Below are 23,455 nucleotides of genomic sequence, written 5' to 3'. Positions count from 1 at the left end.
AATTATTTGCAATAGAGTCTCAGTAGGAATAAAAAGGATGTGCAATAAAATGAGGACATGGAAACTTGCCAACGCACTTTTGACCGCAATGCACCATTTTTTAACAGCGACCTTGAAATTTAAATAATTATTATTTTATCTATAAAGTATAAAGTAAACAAAAAATTTTTTAATTTCATGCATATAAAAAAAATGTGAATTAATTAAAATTTTGATTTGAATGCTTTGTAGTTTATTTTTATTTATTTATTTTTTTTTTATTTGTATTTATTGTAAATTTTTTAGCTTTGAAATGTAGATCAAAGAAGACGGAGTTAAAAGGAGTGTCGAATAAAGTAGAAAATATAATTGAAGTCGGTCAACGCCCCAGCAATTAGATGGAGCTTGTAGCTCACCGTCAATCACAATCAATTGTAGGTATTTCGTTTGTCGAGGATTTTTTTTTTTTATTTTAATTTTTATTGTTCTTTTTACTACTCACTGAATCCTCAATTCGTTTATTTTCATTTCAATTTTTTTTTTTTTACCTTACATTCTTATAAATCGTAATTGCATTATATCACATTGTGCGCTTTTATGTGGATTTTAAAAATATGACATATATTAATTTTTTTTTTTATTGACTTGACATTTTGTTAACTTTTGCTAAAACTTATAGTTATAATTTTTTATTTTGTGTTGTTTTTATTTTTATGTTTATTTTATTATTGATAAGACAATGCTCGTGATATTATTTCAAGTAAAAAGCAAATATAATGTGACGTTGAAGAACACATATGTGTTTATATATGAAAAGATCGTGGAAAATGAAATTTTTCCTACGGGAATTCTCGGAAAAGTTGCGCGGTATGAGCGTATTATTTCCAATTGGTAAATATATGACAATCTGTTATCTTATTGCTACATATAATATTATATATATACATATATATATATTTTTATATGTTACCTATATTAACGACTATTGATAATTTTACCCAGAATACAATTTTGAAAGTATGTAAAATTATTGCATATTTATTTTTTAAATAGGAATAAAAGTACGTGGGGTAAAGTGGGCCGCTTAAAAAATATGGCAGAAGTGTGAATTTTTTTTTTACTTGATCTTTTTTTTTTTAGTTCTCAAAAATAAACACCAATAAGACCAAGTTACAAAAGTTTTAAATGTGAGGCAAGATGAGACATTTTAAAAAAAGTTTTAAGTGAAATTGTTTTTAAATTTTACTTTACTTTAGTAGTCAAGCAAAAAGAGCCTCGATTGTCATAAAAATAGGGGAGAGATGCCACCCAAAAATTTTGAATAATTTCAATTTTTTTTTTTTTTTTTTTTTTTTTTTTTTGATGGAAAATTTGTAACTCAGAATAATAATAAACTTTTTTAATTCAAATTTAGTATTTTACCAACTCATTTTTTTTTTTTTTTTACTTTCGTCCAGAAAAAAAATTTCTCATGGCAGCTAGAAATTTTGTTTGATTACTGCAAATAGAAAAAAAAAGATTCAGCGTTTTTTAATGCACGAAAATCGATTATTTCCTTAGCGTTCCCGGTCGGTCCGCTCCTCCTCTATCGTAGTTTTCAGTATCAAATCACCTGACTCATCATTCTTTTCAAACATCATTTTTTTTTCTCTGAACAATTACCGCAACATATATTTGTACCCATCTATGCTTGGTTCATATTTACTTGAAATTTTTACGTTATAAAAATTGCTATTATTAGAACTAAATAATTTATTATTTCACTTTACGTCAACTAATTTTCATAACTTCAAGTCTAGCATAAATGGAATTATTTATTGGGTTATATATTTATAACATACCACAAAATGTGTAAAGCACGAACTTTATTTGCACTGTATTCAAATAATTAATGCTATAAAATTGCAGTTCATGTCACTTATATCCCCTAGGGTTGCATGTAAAATTTATATCAATTAATTGTAATGCAATATAAATAAATGTTAAAAGTCATATATATGTATATAGTTTTGTCAATAATTTTTTGTTTTCACCCAAATTCTTTGCGGCATCAACTGATAGATTTTTAAAATATTTATCGGTTCAAAAATTTTCTAAACCAATAAATAATCAAATTTCTTTATATTTATTAACCTGATAACAGCAGCGCTGGGTGAATCTGTAGGTACACGTGTGGGATTAACGGAAACTAAGTAGGGGCTGGTACGTGTCAGTGGGTAAGAACCTCCAGCAAATCTTTAGTAATAGTATTTGTGTGTAAATGTGCAAAAAGCTTTCTCATTTTATCGTCTGACCAAGTAAAGCATGACTATCACTACAAAGTAAAACGTTTTTGACAGCAACTTTGACCATCGTTTTTAGATAAAAAGTTTCTATAAAAATAAATTATTTTTAACTTATCGCGAGAACGGGTAGAAAATCGATTTTCGACCTTTCTACAACTCACATACTTTTACGTTCCAGCATTCTTCTGAACTAGTCGGTAATTTCTAAAGATCAAAAATATCCAATCGAGGTCATAGTTTTGGTCAGAATTTCTTCCCAAGAAATTCTTTAGATAATCGAGACTCGCTGCCTTATGCTAATTGAGAAAATTTATTTTTCTTTGGGTTTATGTGCCAGCAATCTTCCAAAGATGTCTGTAATCCTCAAAGTTCAAAACTATTTAACCGAGGCCGCAGTTTTGGTCAGAATTTCCACCAAAGAAATTCTATAGAAAAATTTGAACTCACTGGCTTGTGTTAATGGAAAAAAATTTACTTCCGACACTTTTCTGCGACAATTTTTCTGATCAACTTATTGATATCCCCAAAAAATAAATCTATTAAATTGGCAGCCTAGTTTTGATTTGAGTCACGTCTCAAGAAAATCTATAGAAAATCAAGACTTACTGGCTTATATTCATTAATTTATAGTGCAAATCGTAGCCCATTTTGCAATTAGTGACACACTACTCACTGCAACATATTAAATATTCACTAATTCCCCTAATTACAATTCAGTGAGTATGTTTATAAACATAACATATATATTTCAGAAGTAAAACTCAGTATGACTGCCACAGAATACATTAGAAGAGATAAAAAAAAATCTGTAATTTTATTTCTCCAATTTGTACTCAGTGATTATTTTTATGAGAATCATTTATAAGACTAAAAGAAATATGAAGCATAGATTATTCATACAGGAGAAAAAAGATGCTGATTATCTGTAATTAATATCAATTCATCATCTCGAACGGGAAGGATACGGAGCTTTTATAAAATTATCGGATAAAATAATGTGGAAAAGTGTTTGGATACACCGAGTGTAAAGTTTAATAAAACTGTCGTTAAATAAAACTGCTACTAAACTCGATAAAAACTTTTAGTATGATTTCGGCTGAAAATACGTTTGTATCCGTTTAAATAAACCATTATCATGTCTATTAATACCTCGGCTTACTAGTTTCAATCGAGTGTAACTTAATTTGTAAACTGAATAAATAATAAAAATTAAATCTACTGTTCTTTTATTGTTTTAATTTTCATTAATATACAATTCACTCTAAACTCATTTACGATAAGTAAATTGGACTGCCTAGTTTTTTTTTCGACTTTCATAATTATCAAACTCTTGAAATTTTTTTGAAACCCGGTAAAAATAACATATTAAAAAAAAAAAAACTTTAAAATGGGAGAGATAGGATTATAAATAAAATAAAGCGGGAAATTCAAATGCACAACTTACTTGCTCATTAAAAAAGTGATTAATATACTTCGTAAAAAATCAGGAGTGATTACAGATTTTATTTAAATTCGAATTTAGTCTGTCACTCAAAGTTTCGGAGTTTAAAAAAAATTACTTCGCATGCGGAGTTAATAGGGAGTTTGTTTTTTCAGCAAAGTGATCTCGGAAGTTTGAATTTTATTTAAATCCGATTTGGAGTTTTAATATTAAAATAAACTCTCCTTCGGAGTAAATTTCACTTCGAGGAGATTAAATAAATAAACAGTCATCCGTTCCGCTTTTACTCCGGATTTAATCCACGTTCATTCCGATAATTTTTTATAGTGTGGCGCTCCTAGATATAAAAATAATAATAATAATAATAATAATAATAATAATAATAATAATAATAATAATAATAATAATAATAATAATAATAATAATAATAATAATAATAATAATAATAATAATAATAAATAAAAAATGGGACCTAAACTTTTCCAGAAATTGCCAGTATTTAGTTTTTATTTATTACAATTAAATTAAAAGAATGTAGATAGTGTTTTTCAAAAGGGTTTTTCTTCTTAAGAATTCAAGTGTAATAAAAAACAAAATAAATCAATCTGTTGTTTATTATGTTTACCAACATCCGTACAAACTGACAGACATCCAAGATTTTTTTTACATTTTTTATGTTTTCAATCATTATTTATAAAAGAATCCATTTAAAATTTTGTTCATTTCCCGCTAAAAATAAATTAGTGAAATCCACTGCGAATCAGTGGATAGTCTATTTATGCAGCTATAAGTATACCACTAATTTATCCAGTGGTCTACTTATATCTGGTTTCCAGTCAATACTCACTAGTTTGAAGTGAATTTTTGATTGATTTTTAGAGAGTTTATTCATCAATAAATTATCTATCAAATGATACGAATTTCGTTCTAATTGACAATATTTGAGTACATAAGTATAATTTTTATGCGAGTGAATCAGCCGAGACCGAGTAAGCCGTAGCAGAACACATCTCATTGCTTCGCGATTGAGTTTTAATAATTAATAAAATAGTAAATAATATTTACTGTCACAAATTTTCAATAAATCATATGAATAAGAGTAAGATATATAGTGTGAGTATTGGTGTTGGTTGAATTTATATTAGAGCTAAATATCACATCAGTATATAACGTAGTAAATTATGAGGTAAATTGTCAAAGTGGAATGGTCAAAGTTAACTGGGTTCGACTGAGTGCACTAGATCAAGTACTATCTCTAGGTCTATTCAGTGCACTCGGTAGCTTTACGAATCGTCTCTCAGTGATCGTTACACACTCGCCGCTTCGTTGTCTTGACGACTCATCTCGGAAACGTCAAAAAAATAAATTCAAAAAAATTTAAACAAAAACAAAAAATAAAAAAAAATATTCTTTAAATCATAAAAAAAAAAAAGATTTTTTTTTTCTAAAGGTCATTTTAATTACTCGGATCGTGGATTAAATCCATTGTGGAGTATTGCCAAAAAGATAAAAATAAAAATATATATAAAATAGAGGCAGAGGCAGAGGTAGTATTAGATACGAAAAGCGAGATAATAGTGTAAAAAAAAATATTTTTTTCAAGCGATCGAAACGCTCAACTGCTAAACCACTCAAAGGGAGGGGCATGCAATTTAACAAACGATGTCGGACTTCGGAGTAGTTGTTAATGTAGTATGTGTGTGACAACGAGATTGACAACATGGATACGTCTGACCTAGGAGGAGGTTCGTGTTTTTATAAATTTCATCTTTTTCTACGTTTAAGGAATACAATATCTATACTACACTTTAAAGTCACCGTTCAAAAAATTTTTATTTACAACCTTAACTCTGCCCTGATTTTTCAAAATTTCTTTCACTAAAAAAAAATTTTTTTTAAAATTAATCCAGTTCATTTTTCAAATTTTTTTTCAGAAGCTTAAAAAAAAAAAAATTTTCAAATCTAATTTTTAATTTTGATCCATAAAATTTATTTTGATGAGTAGAAATTTTACAAAAAAATGATTTTACAAAATTTCGAAAAAAATAAAAAAAATTTCTAGTCCCGTAGTAATTATCTAATTTATCCTGTACAAAGTTTATTTCGTGACCGTGTCGGTTAATCTGTAATGAGAGAAACGGATTACAATTAATTGAGGGCACAAAGTCGGCATGAGTGTCAAAGGAAACGATTGAAGCTTGCACATGATGAATTGAGTGTGATTAAAATTTACTGTAATAGATTGTTAAAATTTATTAACATTATTAATAAGTGCAAAGCACACAATGGGTTATTACTCAATTACATAAAAAATTATAGTAGATATTTAGAAAAATATAAAATATAAATCCTATTATTATTATAAAAATATTTATATATATATATATATATATATTTTTAAAACATATGCTGGTCTTTGGATCAAGCAAGACGTCGTGGTCGGTCTAACCAAGTTGTTGAGTCGTGTTATACCCAGTTTATACGACGTACATTAGACATGAATGGCATCTACTCTGCTCAGTTGAATGAGAGCAATTTAACTTCTTTAGGTTGCTTAATCGGTAGGAAGTCACATCAGTCGCCACATAGGTATAGAAACTTTGCACTCACCACCTTCACATTAACAATTCAAGTTGTCTGTCTATAAATGTCTAGAAAAAAAAAATAATAAATATAAATATAAATAAAATAGTTGTCATTATGGAAATTTTCATTGGTATTAATCTGCATATATTTTTAAATTTAAAGGAAAAAAATCATAAATTATAAACAATCTCTCTTTGTTAATTATTTTTTACCTTTACTCTCTTGAGCTTAAGGATTTTCTGGGTCACCGCGAACTCGGTGGAAGATTATTAGCACGCTTTGCGCCTCCAGGCCATGCGTCAACCTATTAAGAATTTAATAGTGTCCTCTCTCTTCCCTTAACGTACTTTAAATAGAATAAAAATCATATTAAACTTGATCAAGCTTAAAAAAAAAATTTTTTTTTTTTTTTTTCAAATTATTTTATCAGTTGATTTTTTATTTTATTAAATTACGCTAAGAATATTACATAGATTTTTTTTACCTCGTTTATGGGAAATTGAACTTTGATGATTTGGAATTTTAAGATTAAGTTTTGGGAATAACTTTGTGGTGGCTTTATTTGATAAGTATGTAAGGATGTGTTGTATGTTTGGTAGTATTACGTAAAACGTAACATTCCACGACTTCCGTTTATGGGAGTGGAACATCCGCGAGCACAAAATTGAATAGACGACAATAATAATTATCTGACGCTGGTAAACTACTCGCGAGTGTCTCCCGATTGACCCGATTTTGTATCATCTTTTACGAATGCAGTTTATTTCATTTGGACAAACATTAATGATTGGAAATTCTTTTTAAAGATTTTTGATCCATAGATTCGATTTTTAATTCAAAGTTTTGAGGATTTTCAAAAATTGAATTCAACTAATGGTGGAAAATTAGTTTTTTTTTTCAGGCGATTGAAAATATGCTAATTATTTTATGGGGTAAGAACAGTACAGGGTAAAATGACTCTTATTTGAACCTCTATAATGAAGAAATGAAAATAAGCGTAGTATAGAGGCTCAAATAAAGTTATAGAATACGTTTATTTGCAGCCGAAATTTGAGGTTAAAATAGAGATTGAATTTTGCGGTCCGAAAACTTCCTAGAAAAATTTCACTAGTTCAAATTCATTTTATCCCCAAATAACTAATCGGTATCAAGAGCGGGTCATAAAAAAATCAAAATGACTCGTTTTCAAAAATTTTTAAAAAACAGTGTAAGCTGTCCAAATTATCTTACGGCGGCCATATTTCCCCTTAATACAGTTTTGCCACTTTCTGTACACATATTTCTATATCGGAAAACAAATAGAAATTTTGAGATAAATTGATTTTGTAAAATTTAATCTTTTTTTCAAAAACTCAAAAAGTAAAATTTTTGTATAACTTTTAAGTTATACGTTCTATTTAAATTTTGTTCACAAAATATCTGTGGTTCCAATGAATTTCATAATAATTTTTTATTCAAAAATCTGTTCATAGAAAAAATTATCACGAAGAAACATTTTGGGCAATTAAAAATTTTTTTTAAAACATTTAAATGACTTTTGATATATTTTCAAAATTTTCAATCTAATATTCATATATAAAGTACAAGAATTTAAAAAAAAAGCATTCAAAATTTTTTTCTGCCAATTTTGTCCAAAATCAGGATTTTTTTTTGACAACTGGATAATATTGATTTCAAATATTTATTTTTACTAAAACCAAACTCAAAATAGTAAAAAATGACTTTATAAAATTCTGTAGGAACAAATTTTGGCCCTTTTCCAATTGATTAATTAATATTCCTCATTAAAATAGCAGCTTAATAATTAGCATGATAAAATAAAAAAATGAATTTGAATATTAATGAAATTAATATTAAGCATAATATTATATTTAGTATATAGTATATATATCTAGTGAATATTTATGGCCTCATTGACCTGAGTGTTATCCCTATTAACGCGGAAAACGTGATGATATTAATTGTATCGGATTTTTGTTTCACGGTACGATGGATCAAAATGAGAAAGTGTGAAATGTTTGCGAATCTGTTAGACATATATATTTTGATGTACATGTCCACACACACACATACACACATACATATATTGAGGATCGTTTGTTATTTATATATAAAAAAACATTCATATATTTATCCAAATACTCTAGGGGTTAATTGTACACCACCGGCAATTGAGGACTTTCCACATGACCTGTTTGATGAGAAACAACGACAAGAAGGGGCTGTGGTTGTTCACGTCATCGTGTCTCTTTACTTGTTCATCGCTTTAGCGGTAGTATGCGATAAATTCTTTGTACCTGCAGTAGAAAAAATATGTCATGGTAAGATAATTTTATTATTTTTAATTAAATACTTCTCTAGATCTTAACGTTTTAAATTTTTATATTTATTTTATCTCTCAAGACAAGAAATAAATCCTTTTGTTCCTTATAATTCATTACTACACGAATTACTTTTTTTTAAAATAAAAATTAAAGTTTGTCTTCTTTTTTTTAAGAATAGGATTTAAATATTTTTTGTGATTTTAATTAATTGTCTGCATTTTATTTTTTATTATGAGTTTTGTGAATTTGTCATTTGACAGCAGTAATTAGTGAATTTTTTAAATTCAATTAACGAAATTTTTTTTTTTTTTTTTACATAAATAAATATGAGATAATTCACTAAAATAAATAAGAGGACAAAGACTCAACATTTAAAAACAATTATTATTATTTTTTTTTTTTTTTTGTGGAAAATGTCGAGGATATCAAAGACAAAGAGAAGCTTTGATGTATGAATAATTTAAAAAAGCGATTACTTGAAGGAAATGTGGGCATTAAAAAAACAGTAACTTAAAAAATTTAAAGATTAAATTATACTATACAATTTAATTTAATTGCTTGTCAACAACTAAGTGACGGTATTAAATTTATCTAACCATTTAAAGTAATTTTATTTATGGAACACATTGTCTAAATAAATTTTCCACTTTAATACATTTTTTCGATAATTTAAATGTTTAATTCAAAATAATTTTATTTATTGAAAAAAACTGAGTTTAGTTTTTTTTTTTTTTTTTTTTTGTAAATAAATTTTTGTTTTCATCAGTTAATAGAAAAATTTTTACAAATATTATTTTTTTTTTTAATGAAAAAGTATAAGGACGGGCAAGTTAGTAGACAATTGTAAATTTTTGAATTTTTTTTTTCACTAATTCAATTACAAAAATAAGAAAAACTAAAATATGCACATGTAGGAAATTTAAAAAACTATAAGTGCAATTTTTAAAAATATTTTTTTGTTCATAATTTATTATTTAAAAAAAAGTCCAAAAATCATTAGACATCGGCTAACCAGTGTCATACTTTTTTGGGGCTGGTCTCTTTTACCCGCACTGGGAAAAATTTTTTTTTTTTTATGACAACTTGATATTTGATGTAATTCCTTCAATTGGATGTCAAAAAAAGTATTCATATGCATATAAAATTTCATTATTTCCTTACCGATCCCATTCTGCCTGCCCTTCCCCTACACATATAAAAAAAATCAAACAATGACTAAAAATAAAATATTAAATAAAAAACTACTTTATCAGCATTATCAATGTCAAAAGACGTAGCCGGTGCGACATTTATGGCAGCTGCAACATCCGCACCAGAATTATTTGTGAACGCAATTGGGACTTTTATTACCGAAGGTGATATCGGTGTAGGAACGATAGTAGGATCAGCAGTCTTTAATATCCTTGCAGTGCCCGCTTGTTGTGGTATTGGCGCGGGAATGGTGAATTTATTTTTTATTTTTTTTCTTTAAACTCTCTCTTATTCTTCCTCTATACTTAATTTCTTTTAAATACCGCGAGACATAAATATATCAACTTTCTCTAAAGATTGTAATTTATTTATCTATTGAATTTTTTTTTTTTTATTTTACCTCTACTGTAATTGTTACTATTTATTACATATTCTGCATATATATCTATATATATTTCTTATACATTCTAGTAGTTGTTTATCTCATTAATTTACTCACACTTAAATACTCAACACCTCTTACTGAGTATTTACACCAGCCTCAATTGTTGTTATATCACGAAAATACTCGACAATCGTTTATGGTGACGGGGTTTAAATGCGCGCATTAATTCACTGCTCTACGGTATACTTTTAAATATATCTAATTATAGTATTATATATGCGCTTTAATTTTTTAGCTCAGCATTAAATACTTTAGAAACTTAATTACTTAATTATTGTACATTTAAAATCCCGCGACTATATAAAAATAAAAAATATATATATGTATGATAAATTAACTCCATGTGTTGATAATTGCTATGCCGTGATAATTAATATCGTACACTTTAATTTAATCAACGATTTACTACATTATAAATCTCTATGATATTTTCATTAGCAACATAATTATTTTATAAATTTTGCTTCTAAATTAGGGCGGGAATTTTTTCAAATTTTTCGGCGGTAAATTTTGTGGATTATTCAGATAATAATTCAAAAATTAAATTAATTGAGAGATTAAATCTCTAGTTGGTTAATGGTTGAATGGAATACCGCGAAACCAAATATTTAAAAAAATTTTTTTTTTTTTAATTAGAAGCCTGTATTAGAAAAATTTCTTGTCACTTTTCTGTAATTTTTAAATTGATTTTTAAATTGGAAAAATTTTTCCATCAAAATTTTTTAAAGAAAAAAAAAATACTCAAAAAATATTTTATTAAATAAAATCGAAAATTTTTAAATTCAGGATTTTTGGAAAAAAAATTGCGGATAATTAAAAAAATTTATTTAAGCTTTCAAGCTCTCGGTATTAAATAATAAGATGAATTCTGGCCGGACTAAAAATTTTTCAATTTTTTTTTTCTTTAACTTTAAAAGCTTCCACGCGAATAAAAATTTCTTAACTATTTTCTTACAATACTTGATAATTAATTTTAAAATAAAATAAATTTTTTTCAATATTCATTAAAACTTGGAAAGAAAATAAATTTGTAAAGAACGGCATTAACTTTTTTTTTAATAAATAAGATTTAAAAACAAAAGTTACTGCGCTAATTAATAAATAAGCATAACAAAAATGAAAAAAAGAGTAAATGTAACGTAAGTAAAATAAATAAAAATTGTAATTAGGTGGTTCCGTTGGACTGGTGGCCTGTAAGCCGAGATTGCTTAGCTTACGGCGTAACAGTTGCTATCTTAATCTGCATTATTCACGATGAGAGAGTAGAATGGTACGAGGCACTGACCCTTGTCCTTCTATACATCGTATACATTGCAGTAATGTACTGGGACAAATCATTTCAACGTTGTACACGTTTTCGTACCAAGAAAAGCGTTTCACCCTCCGAAGAAGTACATAATGGCCCAGGTAAATCTATTCACTATTTCATATAAAATTATATATATAAATATTCAAAAATTATTTATCAGTTTTGCTTGAAACATGAAAAATATATCACGTTATATACGAAGTAAATAAGGAGATTGTCTTTTCAGCGGATTGATTTCGGAGTAATTTTACTTTTATTTAAACCCGCATTCACTTTCCTTCGGGGTAAATTTAACTCCGAGAGGATTAAATAAATAAACAGTCATCCGCTCCGCATTCACTCCGGATTTACTCCGCTAATTTTTTACAACATAGAAATCTCCCTAAAGCCAAGAGGGCTTATGAAAATACGTTCTTCTAGAATTAGTAACGCGATTTTTTATATAAAGTATACTTGTATATAAGTACCATTTATGGCCACTGTTTCACTAATGGACACTTAATGCTTTATTTTAATTAATAAAAAAATACAAAAAGAAACTTGCAGTGTAACAGTGTGATAGAAGTATTTTTGAATACATTTAAAAAATTAATTGCCATTGCATATTTCACGAATAATTTTATTCAAATTTTTGGAGTGTCAAAAACTGGCCCAAAATGGTACCTCTATCCTATTTTTAGTTTATAAAAAAAAGTTGTTAAAAGTTTATCCACGGTTTTGGATAATTGATCTCTCGTGACCTGGTCACGAGAGCTATCGATCGGCCTTTAGAACACTCTGCTGACTTTTCCTATTGTATATAACACCGTTGAATAATGCAGAGCTGCATGTTGCGCATGAAAACACAAGAAAAAAAATTTAACATCAACCCAAAAGATATTTTTCATCTTTATTATTTATATTTACATCTTATTTTATTTTATTTTTATACTCTATTCATTTTTATTATTCTTACTATTATTTTTTGTCACTCGATTTTTAAATTGAGATTTACTTATGATCATAATTCTCCATAATTACTTGCCAACTTTTTTTAGACAAATTTAAAAAATTTTTATTAATATTTTTGTTTTTTATTTTTTAATTATTTGTACCACAGGAGACGCCGGCGAAATTCACTTATCGAGATCTGATAAATTGCAATCGTCCGGTGAGAGAGTTGAGCAAATTGCGACAATCGACGTGCCACTGCAGAATGGAGGAACGAAAAGTCAAGAGGAAAATCACGAGGCTGGTAAGCTTTTTTTTCATTGGCTTTAAAACTTTTTTTTATTGGAAATATTTAATCATAAGACGGAATACGTGAATAAGTATTTGTATAAGATTGTACCAAAGATTGTAATTTTAAAATTCAATGATCCTTGAATTAATTTAACAATTATCGATTTTAAACGAGTAATAAAAATTTAATCAAATTTTCACGTTCAAATCACAAGATTATAAAATTACTCTGTGCTAAATAATTGCTTTGAATTTTTTACTGAAATTTTAATCAAAAACTCCTTTCCCATCCCCAAAAAAAAAATGGGGAAAATGTCTTGTTAAATTTTTTTTAAAATCATTTTTAATTTTCAAAAATGTCAGTAGACATTTTGAGTTTTTTTAATTATTTAAAATTTTTTTTTTTAATTTACTCTTAAAATTTATCACAAATTATATTTATAAACGACATATATATAACATATATGTCTCGTATATACAAATTGGCCCGGATATATCCTTATATATTTTTGTTGTATGGGTAGCCGCCTTACATATAAAATTTTATAAAAAATATGAAAACAAAATTTTTTTTTGAGAATTTTCTATTTTATATTTAAATTAAAAAAAGTGTAGAGTAATTTGAACTTTGGAATTTTTTTAAAAAGCAAAAGAATTAACGAATTAATATCTTATTTTTTATAAAAATTTAAACTTGCTTATTGTGGATATGACACTTATGAAGTAAAAAAGCGCGCCTTCAAACAAAAGATTATAATAAACAAAAATAAAAAAAAATAGAGCTTTGAAACGATTTACTTTGTTATTCAAATAAAAAAGTAAAATTGAATTTTAAATTTAATTGACGTCAGTAAATCTATCCGTGCGTTCGTTCACACATACGTTTGTGCTAATAATAGAATTGCAAATACACACTTTATTGATTTAATTAATTTTGTATAAACTTTTAAACACTTTAAAACAGAGCATTATTTAAAATCACTTAATACCAATTGAAAGTTTACTTTAATCATGAGTATGCTTTTAATTATCATCTATTTCAATTTTTTTTTTAAATTATTTTTTACAGAATATGAGTATGAGTTATTAGTGTGGCCAGCGAGAGGTGGGTGGATACGTAAAACAGCGTGGGTACTTACTTGGCCAATTCATTTGATTTTTATGTGTACGATACCAGATTGTGAGAAACCTAGATTTAAAAAATGGTTCCCAGTAACATTTATCATGTGTATTGTATGGATTGGATCTCTTAGTTATGTCGTAGCTTGGATGATAACAATTATCGGTACGTATCTCTATCCCTTTTTCATTTTTTTATTTAAATAACAGTCAAAATATCTATTGTTTTCTGAGACAAGTAGGGCTACTCGGAAAAAAGTTTCAATTATATTGATAATAAATTTTTGAACTGCCCCGTTTTGCCCCAGATACCTCACAGTACCCAACTCTTCCCTAGAGCAAAAAAAATTTTTACAGTCTCCCATTCTACCCCCTCTAATTGCTATAAAATTTATATTTAACTCAAAACAACCGAAAATTTTCAATGAAATTTTTTTTTTTATAAAATTTTGTGTAGGTCCCATTTAAATAAAATAAATAAAATAATTTTTTCTTAGGTGATACTCTAAAAATACCAGACTCTGTAATGGGTATAACATTTTTGGCAGCGGGAACAAGTGTCCCAGAAGCTGTATCAAGTGTTATTGTGGCTAAACAAGGTAAATAAATATATATAAAATATGAAAATATTAGGGGTGTGCGAATAGTTTGAACTTACGCACCATTTGACTCGAACTTTAACACGAATAATTTGAATTTTCGAATTTTTCTGAAATATTTGAATCATTCGTAAGCTTTCAAATAATTCAAAAATTCTCTTTTACACGACTTAAAATTGAAACATTTTTTCCAATGATTCAAATTTCTGTCAGAGGTAAGTAGAGCTTGAAGAAATTATTTTAGATTACTTTAAAAAACTAAGATCTCCATTAAATAAAAATTTAATATTTGAAAGCTGATCAAAATTTTCTCGATTCAAATCGAATATTTGAAATCTGTACATACAAAAAAATATATATGTGATATATATGCATCAATGTATTGGCTATATGGAACATATATGTCACTTATATATTTTTTTGTGCGGCTGATCAGAATTTCTCCGATTCGAATGAAATAATTAGAAAATTTTTGATTAATTTGATTAAATTCAAAAATGATTCGCACATCCCTGCAAAAACATTGAATAACAAGATTACAATTAAACATGAATCGAAGTAACAAATGATGATTAATGCACTAGGTCATGGCTCGATGGGCATCAGTAATTCGATTGGTTCGAATACATTTGACATACTGCTTTGTCTAGGTCTACCATGGCTTATAAAATCATCTTTTTCACCAACCCAACCTGGACGTCACTATATCAGTATAAATTCAGGTGGTTTAGAATACAGCGCAATATCACTTTTATCAACTTTGATGCTACTTTACATAGCATTTGCCTCGAATAAATTTCAACTTGATTTAAAAGTCGGGCGTGCTTGTCTATGTATGTACGCAGTATTTCTTATTCTTGCCTCGCTTATCGAGCTCAATGTATTCTTCAGGGTAAATTTACCCACTTGTCAAAGGACGGTTAAGTGATAAAAAAAAATAATATTAATAATAATAATAAATAAAGTAAAATAAAAACACAAAAAAATATATATATTGATATAATATAATGCTTGTAAAATTCATTAAAATAATTGTTATAATAATCACTAAATTTTACAATAATTGTAAAACGTCTCATACATTATTTCAAATTTATTATACATTTTTTTTTAATTTTGCTACTGAAAGATAAGTAAAATTTTACAATTAAAATTATTATTTACTTTGACTGTTTTAAAGTGGAATCAAAAATCTATATCTGTTTTTTTTTGTTTATATTTTTTATCGGTATATATAACACAGGCTCTCACTTTATACATAAATTTTTTTTTCATACTCTGAGATTTTTTTAGTTCATTAAAATAAAAAAAAATACTTTGCTTTGATTTGAATTTCAAAGTTGCTTGGAAATTTTATGTTTGATATTCAAAAAGCAGAAAACTTATTTTTTTTTATTTGTCAGTCACTGAAAATATTTTTCCGGTCTTCATAATTATGTACAGCATAGAAATTTTATGCAAACGAATATGGAAAAAAATTTTAGTTGCTACAATGGAAGCTGTAGTTGAGGTTACTACAAGTTGGAGTAAAGAAATGCCAATTTTAATTTCGAATAACCGCAACTACACGTGTAGTAACGTCAGTACTATTTATGTAGTATCCTTTACTACATATTGTGGTTAGAAAAATCAAATTTTTTTTTCGTGAACTACATGGTAAAAATTTCGAGCTCAGGTAAAAATTTTTGGTCGAAGAAAATAAATTTAGCCAAACTCACGTCGAAACTATAGAATTTTATTAAACGAAGCCTAAATTTGGTCGAAATCACACTGAAACCGTAGACAATTGTCAGAAAAAGCCGGAAGTTGACCGAAAACGGGTTGAAATTTTATTATTCTTAATAAACAGGCCGAAAATTTGCAAATAAATTGAGTCAGCCTCTTTTCGGGCGAGGAAAAAGTTTATTACTCGGGTTTGAAATTTTTTTTTACCCATGTTATCACAAATCTTCACAATATCAAACTTTTTAAAAGAATTTCATTGAAAATTTTTTTGCAAATGTAAATTTTCCATGTACTTGAAATTTTAATCAGTATGAAAAAAAAATCAAAATTTTGCAGTTCATAAAAAAAATATATTTTAAATTCATCATGATTTCCTCGAAAAAAAAATGAGTCAATATTTGATATTGATTGATGACTAATTAATAATTAAATATATTACATTTATTAATTAATATTACAGATAATTACAATTTTTTTAATCATTTTTGTTTATTTTCAATGCAACCTTTGATATAAATGTATTAATTCTTCCATTTTATCTCGTTATCTTACTTGTATCTATTATAATTATATTAACAACAGTAATAATAATTACTATTGTTATTATTCATTTTTTGTTTATTCGTGATTTATTTTTCATTATCTCGTTAATATTAAGAAATATTATTATATATATTATATTATATCTAATCAGTTAATTAAAAAAATTATTTTGGCACACGTGCGTTAAAACAACGAAGATATTAATTAATAAAAAAATTTAATGAATTTAAAAATTTCCATTTAAATAAGCAAATAAATATACTTGATATATCTATAATTTAAGCCGCATAAACGCACGGAAATGTATAAAATAATAATTATAAAAAATTAAGATAAAAAAAAAAAAAAAAATTAGCTAGTGTTATAAATTTATAATTTAATATTAAGAGAATTTCCAAATAAATTATTATTATCAAAAATGTATTTTTATTTGAATTTTTTTATCCATTCTCCCACTACATACTCGTGAAAAAAAAATTTGTTCTAAAAATGTTCCATAAAAATTTATAATCATGAACTTTCAAATTTGGGATGGTTCTGAATTTTGATTTGATCATTTTTGGAATTTGGAAAACATTCAAAAGCAAAAAAAGTTTTAACTGAGTACTTTTGAATTTTTCTGAATTTTTTCAGCAAAAATAATTCGACTCAAAATTTTGCTGCTTTCAAAAACTTAAAAAAAAAGATTTTAAAATCAATTATAAACGATTTTTGATTCTTCATAAAAACTTTTCAAAAACGAAGTCTGGAAATTGAATTTTTTTTACTTTTGAATTTTGTTGTTCAAAAAAATCCAAAAATAATCAGATGAATTTCAAATTTTTTTCAAATTTAGAAGTTCACTATTATGGACTGTTTTTGAAAAATTATTGCGACGATAATTTTTTGCATGGGTATGTATAGATATAGATATATACTGTTCTGTAATAGTTGTTTTTTTAAGAATTTAAATCGATTTCGGTGGTTCAGCTTTATTCCGACCTTGGCACGAAATTTGAAAGTGACGGCAGTAATCTAAATCTCGAAGTTTTGAGTGTGTTTACTCGTGACACTTGTGAGAAGAAACAGAAACGGAAAGAATAGAAGTGAATTATACTCAAGAAAGATGAGAATGACATAACAACTGTAACATAATATTATGAACTCCTCGAAAATTTATTAAACTTTGAATTTCATTTCTCCATTTTATTTTTTCATTCTCTGCTTTATTTACTTATAAAATTTTTTATCGTTCACAAATTTCCATGTATTTCTTCTTTCGAGCTCTTGTTAATCATAACAGAGTAGCATTTTTTTATTGTATAGGAAATGTGGGGTACAATGGTATGTTTAGGGCACGATGCCCAAAAATCGTAGGCAATTTTTTTTTTCCAGCGGTATTCATAAAATTAACGGACATCAAAAATTTTACTCCCTGTTATTTTAAAAATTTACAAAAATAACGTGTATAAAATATTTTCATTAAAAATTGTATAGGCATGTAAATATTATTCCAACGCGTAAAAGTCAATAAAAGGATATTACAAGTTTGTTATGCATGGAAACCACTGTAATGAATTAAATTGTTCGGTGAAGTTAATAAAGTTTGTAAAAATATACGGCTTTTATTAGATTTGCGAGCACAAACTGATCAAATTAATGTCTACACAATATATTTTACATTTTAAGAGCCAGTTATAAAGTTGTGGGAATGAATCGCAGGATTCAAATTTTTGGCGGGTATCTATAAATTATATAACATAAAATTTGAAAAAATGTTACGTTTAAATGTTTAGAAGATGAATATTATAAGCCCATTTAATTCAACTCCCGTAAAAAGGAGAGTGAATTTGGTTATTGTTTTGTAATATTTCATCCAAACCGTCAATAGATAGAAGTATGAAACTTTTCAGTGACATACATTTTCATTTCAGAATAAAATGTTGGTAGAAAAAAAATTGAAGAAGAAAAATGCAATTCTGCATGCGACTACATATATGTTTAAAAATGTAATCCAAACTTTTATTTTATTTTTCTCTTAAACTTCACTGCTGCCAAATTCCAAAGCTCAGTAAGAACTGACTTTTCGGTATTTTTCTATTCTATGACGTCTTTTGCATATTATACCACTTTTTTAGCAAATTCTTTTTTGTTGATGTCTTTTGTTGAAGAATCCTTTTTCCCTTTTTATAAACTTTTATGTTCACTTTCTTGTCAGACAAATTTTAAACACAAATTGGCTCTTACGAGATTTAAAAATTTCAAGATATCTAATACATTTGTGTATTTTTCAATTTTCTTTACATTCGCTATGTATTGTTTGTTTCTTATTCTTTACTGCTGATAAAACTTGTTAGTATCAATTTTTTTTTGCGTATGCAAGTTACGACTTAATTCCTGAAGGTTCTTAAAATTTATAGTAAGACCTAATATTTTTTCTCAAAAGCGCGTGACCCAGCTGAACTAGATTACAGTATTGTCATTTTTCAAAGAATTATTTTCCCGGTTTAAAAGTTTTCTAAGCCCACGTGCCACTTGCTTTGTTCTCAGCTTTGTCCTCAAGAGCTTATATTTTTTCTCATCCCCCTTTTTTTTACTTATTACCTCTCCAACTATCCCTTTCTTCTTGAACTACTGATCACCTTTTTTTCCATTTTTATTCGACTACATTTAAGAAACAATTTCTACTTGGGACTTAATAACATTTAATTAAACTTATAACATAAAATATAATTTGATCAGAAAAAATTGCCAATCTCGAAAAAAAATTCCATTTACCTGCTCATTAAATTTTCAATTTATTAATTAATTAACAAACAATTATTTTATAAAAGCTAAATATTCATTTTAAATTAACGCTTAGCTCCCGCGTTTAAAATTATAGTTCTGTACTGGCCGCTAGGTGGCGACGGGCTCTCATAAGTGGACTGGCTTTACCAGCCTACTTAAGACTCGACCGAAAGCGGTCAAAGATTCTACTGCATCACTCGCCCTATCTAAATCAATATAACGTCTTTGTATATAAAATAATAATTGTCGCTACTTATCGTAATTATGAATATTACTTTCTAATAATTAAACAGTAATTTATATTTATATTAAAAAAATGAAGTAAAGAGCACTTGACAAAAGTATTATACATAAGATGAAAAACAAGAGCTGAAGAAGATTGTAAGAAAAAAGTAAAGGTAAAACACAAGAGATTTAATCTTTAAAACATATATGAGCCCTTAACACTGATCTCTATCATCTTAAGTAGGATATTCGGAAAATAGATCAGCCTCTTGTCTCAGTATCCCATTGACTCTTTTATCTCACTCACTTTTTTCCTTGGCTTCATTCATCTCGACTATCCTCGTCGTTTCCATGCATCGGTATACTTACACCAGCCCACTGAGTAAACCGAGAAAAAGCATCCCATCGCCGCGGCAGACTGTTTGGAGCCGACAACCCTCATCGAGACTCAGCTCACACTCCTGCAGCCATACCATCCTTCCCTATTCCCCGTAACCGCATCCATTTCATTCTCTGTATACCATTCTCAACTGGGGGAAGAATTTCGTTTCTATCCTATCCGGGAATTCGCCCAACTCGGTCTGTGGGTCAACGGGTTAAAATTGCAGGTAGTACCCTCAACATACCCATACACCATCAGATACATATTCTCATTCTACAGTACTCGGAAACGTATTTCGTTACATTATTGTTTTTTTTTATGCCTTTATTATAAAGAAAAAATTTTATTACATGTTTCATAGCTTACATTTATCTATTTTTGAAAACATGTTTTTGAATACAAAATTATTTTTTTTTTTTGGTTGATAATAATAAATAATTGAATTCATGTATGAGTTATTAATTATCACAAATATATGATAAAATAAAATAACATAATTTAATTGAATAAAATATGAGATTTAAAAATGAACAAATAAATTAATTAGTAGCAATTATAATAATTAATATTGATTAAAAAAAAAATATACAAGCAATTAAAAATTTATTTCATTTCATTTTAATGAAATTAAATAAATAATTGAGGTATACAAATAATGTGGTCTTACGAATTATTATTATTATTATTAAATCAAATATTAACATTCAATTTAAAATTAAAATTTTTGAATTATTTGAAAATTCAAATTATTCGTAAATTATCGTAACAAAATTTTAAAAATTTATCAAGTATGACTCGAATTAAAATATTTAAAATTCAAACCAAATATTCAATTTTGAATTGAATAATTCAAAAATTCAAAAATAATTTGAATTATTCCAATAATTCAAAAACTCACATAAGATTAGAAAATTTACGAATAATTTGAATTTTTGAAAATTCTCAAAAAATTCGAATTATTAATTTCCTACTACGAATCGAATAATAAAATTCGATCCGAACACTAATTACACATCCCTACTAAATAATTTAAATTCCCAACTACAATTACTCATATATTTACACAATAAAATACTCAACCATCAACTTTTCCCCAAATTAATACTTTATTATCCAAAAAAAATTTTTCCTCCAATTCACCTCAACTTAAAATATCCATTGAAATTAACTTCCAAATCGGTTTTCCTCAATAGAAGCGAATTTCGACAATAATGAACGTTGATCGTGTTATAAAAAAATGAATATAATATAACATAATAAAGTTTAACAGAACGTCAAGTAGAAAAGGCCCAATGAGTGCAGACAGAGCTGTGTTTTAAAAGTGTTAGTGAGAGTGTGCAGTGTGCGACGGTGTGGCACGCGCGTCAGCGTTTGGATCTGCAATGCGGCGTTGCCGGTGAATCCGTTGGTTCGTCGAGCAAATACCCTGGCCTCTCCACCTCAAGGGGGTCCGTTTGACGATACGACAACTTTAATGACTCAGATGACTACCACTAACTAAAAAAATAAAGATTTGAACCTAAATAATCATAATCATCATACGAATTTTTTTTTCCACCCCTAAATTGATAATTCGATATCTGCATAAATGCGTTAAGTTTTGTACATCAATATACATATATATATATATATATATATATATATATATACATACATATATACATACATATACATATAGATATATATATGTAATTAAAAGAAAGATAGAAACTATAAGTGAGTGAATAGAGTCGATCCATGCGCTGGATGCAGACAAGTCATGCGCCCTTGCAAAATCCCCCTACCTATTTTACCTTGAATAACTGTCTCTCTTGCACTCCTTTACAAACTAATCTTACTCTTTACCCCACTAAAATCGAGCCCCTCCCCTCTTACGACATGAACAAACCAACCACCCCCTGATACGGTACCTGAAGACCGCGCAGTGTTGCCTACCGTGGCAGGGAGCACAACACTTGCCGTTTAAAAATAATTATTATTTTTACTAATTCTTTACGTTCATATATGTATATTTGTGTATTCTATGTGTTACTAATATAAGCATAATAATAACAATTATTTATTTATTTATCATTAATAAATTATTTTTCATAAATAAAATGACGGCTGTAAATAAATCTGGGTTTTTTTGTATATATTTTTTATGGCTAATGTTGAAGTGGTGAAAAAACATTGACGTTAAAAACACATATATATATAGATATATATATTGGTGCCGCAGTCACGATATTGTTTATTTAGTTGTACATAATTTTTCAAAGTCTATTATATTTTTTAAAATTAAGATGACGTGGGATACGTGACGTGCGGACGTCGTCTTAATTATTTTATTGTGATTATTATGAACTGTTACAATTATTATTACTATTATTATTATTATTGGCATTATGTATAGGAGTTAAAGTACCGAAAACTTTAAATGGTTTGTTGTACGGCTAAGAGTGTCACGCGCTACCAAATGTCTATTGTTCTTTGACGGTTTGTTGGTGAACGTGTTGTCATACATTAAATATATTAATTATTCATGTTAATTATTATCATTACTACGGTCATTGTTATATAGTAATAATAATAATATTATTATTATTATTATTATTATTAGTAAAAATAATTAGTTAAATTATCACATATCCGACTCATATCGACCAGACTTTATGTAAATAAATAATAAGTGTCCAATGGAATAAAATAATTTAAATAAATAGTATTTATTATAATAAAGTACTTTGATAATTAAATGTGAGTTATTTAAAATAAATAATATTTTATGGGTGCCTCATAATGTTTCAATAAAATAGTGCCTAATAATGTACTTGCAATAAAAAGAAGAGGAGGGATATGATATTTTGAATTCGTTATCTTGTTAATTGGGTATGTAATTTTTAATTGTTTAATTATGTGGGGGGAGGGGGGGTAAAATAGATACTGAAGAAAATTTTTAGTAATGTTATTTTATATTTTATGATAAATCATTTTTTTGAATTTGGAAAAATTTTGAAATGAAATTTAGTAAAAGAAAAATATGGAAAAATAAATTTTATTCATAGAAAAATTTAAGATTTTGAAAAAACTGTGCCCATTTTTACCAATATAAATTATTTTATTGTTGAAATAAAAAATATTTGAATTTGAATTTTATTTTTCAGTTGATTTGGAAAATATTTTCAGTATTAAACATTTCGAAGTTTAATATGACCTAAATTTTTTCACCCGCAACGATTTAATTTTTTCTTCTTTATTGTGTTTTAAAACTAGGACTGACATTTTTGAAATAATTCAATTTTATTAGTTTTATAAATAAATTGTCGCATT

At 26.9% G+C, this 23,455-nt stretch overlaps 1 protein-coding gene across 2 annotated transcripts; it reads left to right on the top strand.

Moving 5' to 3' along the window:
• Positions 1 to 362: 362 nt before the first annotated feature.
• LOC103573748 (sodium/potassium/calcium exchanger 3) lies at positions 363 to 15,556 on the top strand. 2 transcript variants are annotated; one of them, XM_008552957.2, is made up of 8 exons: positions 363 to 413; positions 8,439 to 8,612; positions 9,869 to 10,056; positions 11,421 to 11,658; positions 12,660 to 12,794; positions 13,851 to 14,066; positions 14,398 to 14,499; positions 15,084 to 15,556. In XM_008552957.2, exons 3-8 carry the CDS (start codon positions 9,877 to 9,879, stop codon positions 15,425 to 15,427), a joined length of 1,215 nt encoding a protein of 404 aa, XP_008551179.1. In that variant the 5' UTR covers positions 363 to 413; positions 8,439 to 8,612; positions 9,869 to 9,876; the 3' UTR covers positions 15,428 to 15,556. The 2 variants fall into 2 exon arrangements, with proteins under 2 accessions (XP_008551179.1, XP_008551171.1); XM_008552949.2 differs by lacking the exon at positions 363 to 413 and adding an exon at positions 5,379 to 5,450.
• Positions 15,557 to 23,455: the final 7,899 nt, after the last annotated feature.

Source organism: Microplitis demolitor, chromosome 6 (genome assembly GCF_026212275.2).
Source record: "Microplitis demolitor isolate Queensland-Clemson2020A chromosome 6, iyMicDemo2.1a, whole genome shotgun sequence".
NCBI classification, from domain to species: Eukaryota; Metazoa; Arthropoda; class Insecta; order Hymenoptera; family Braconidae; genus Microplitis; species Microplitis demolitor.
This window is presented reverse-complemented; position numbering and strand designations above follow the sequence as displayed.

Bases quoted from the DNA above. Each gene is read 5' to 3' on its own strand.
- LOC103573748 (XM_008552949.2), top strand. From the start codon at position 5,426: ATGGATACGTCTGACCTAGGAGGAG. The intron at 8,613-9,868 runs GTAAGATAATTT...CTACTTTATCAG, and splicing joins AGTAGAAAAAATATGTCATG to CATTATCAATGTCAAAAGAC. The intron at 14,067-14,397 runs GTACGTATCTCT...ATTTTTTCTTAG, and splicing joins TTGGATGATAACAATTATCG to GTGATACTCTAAAAATACCA.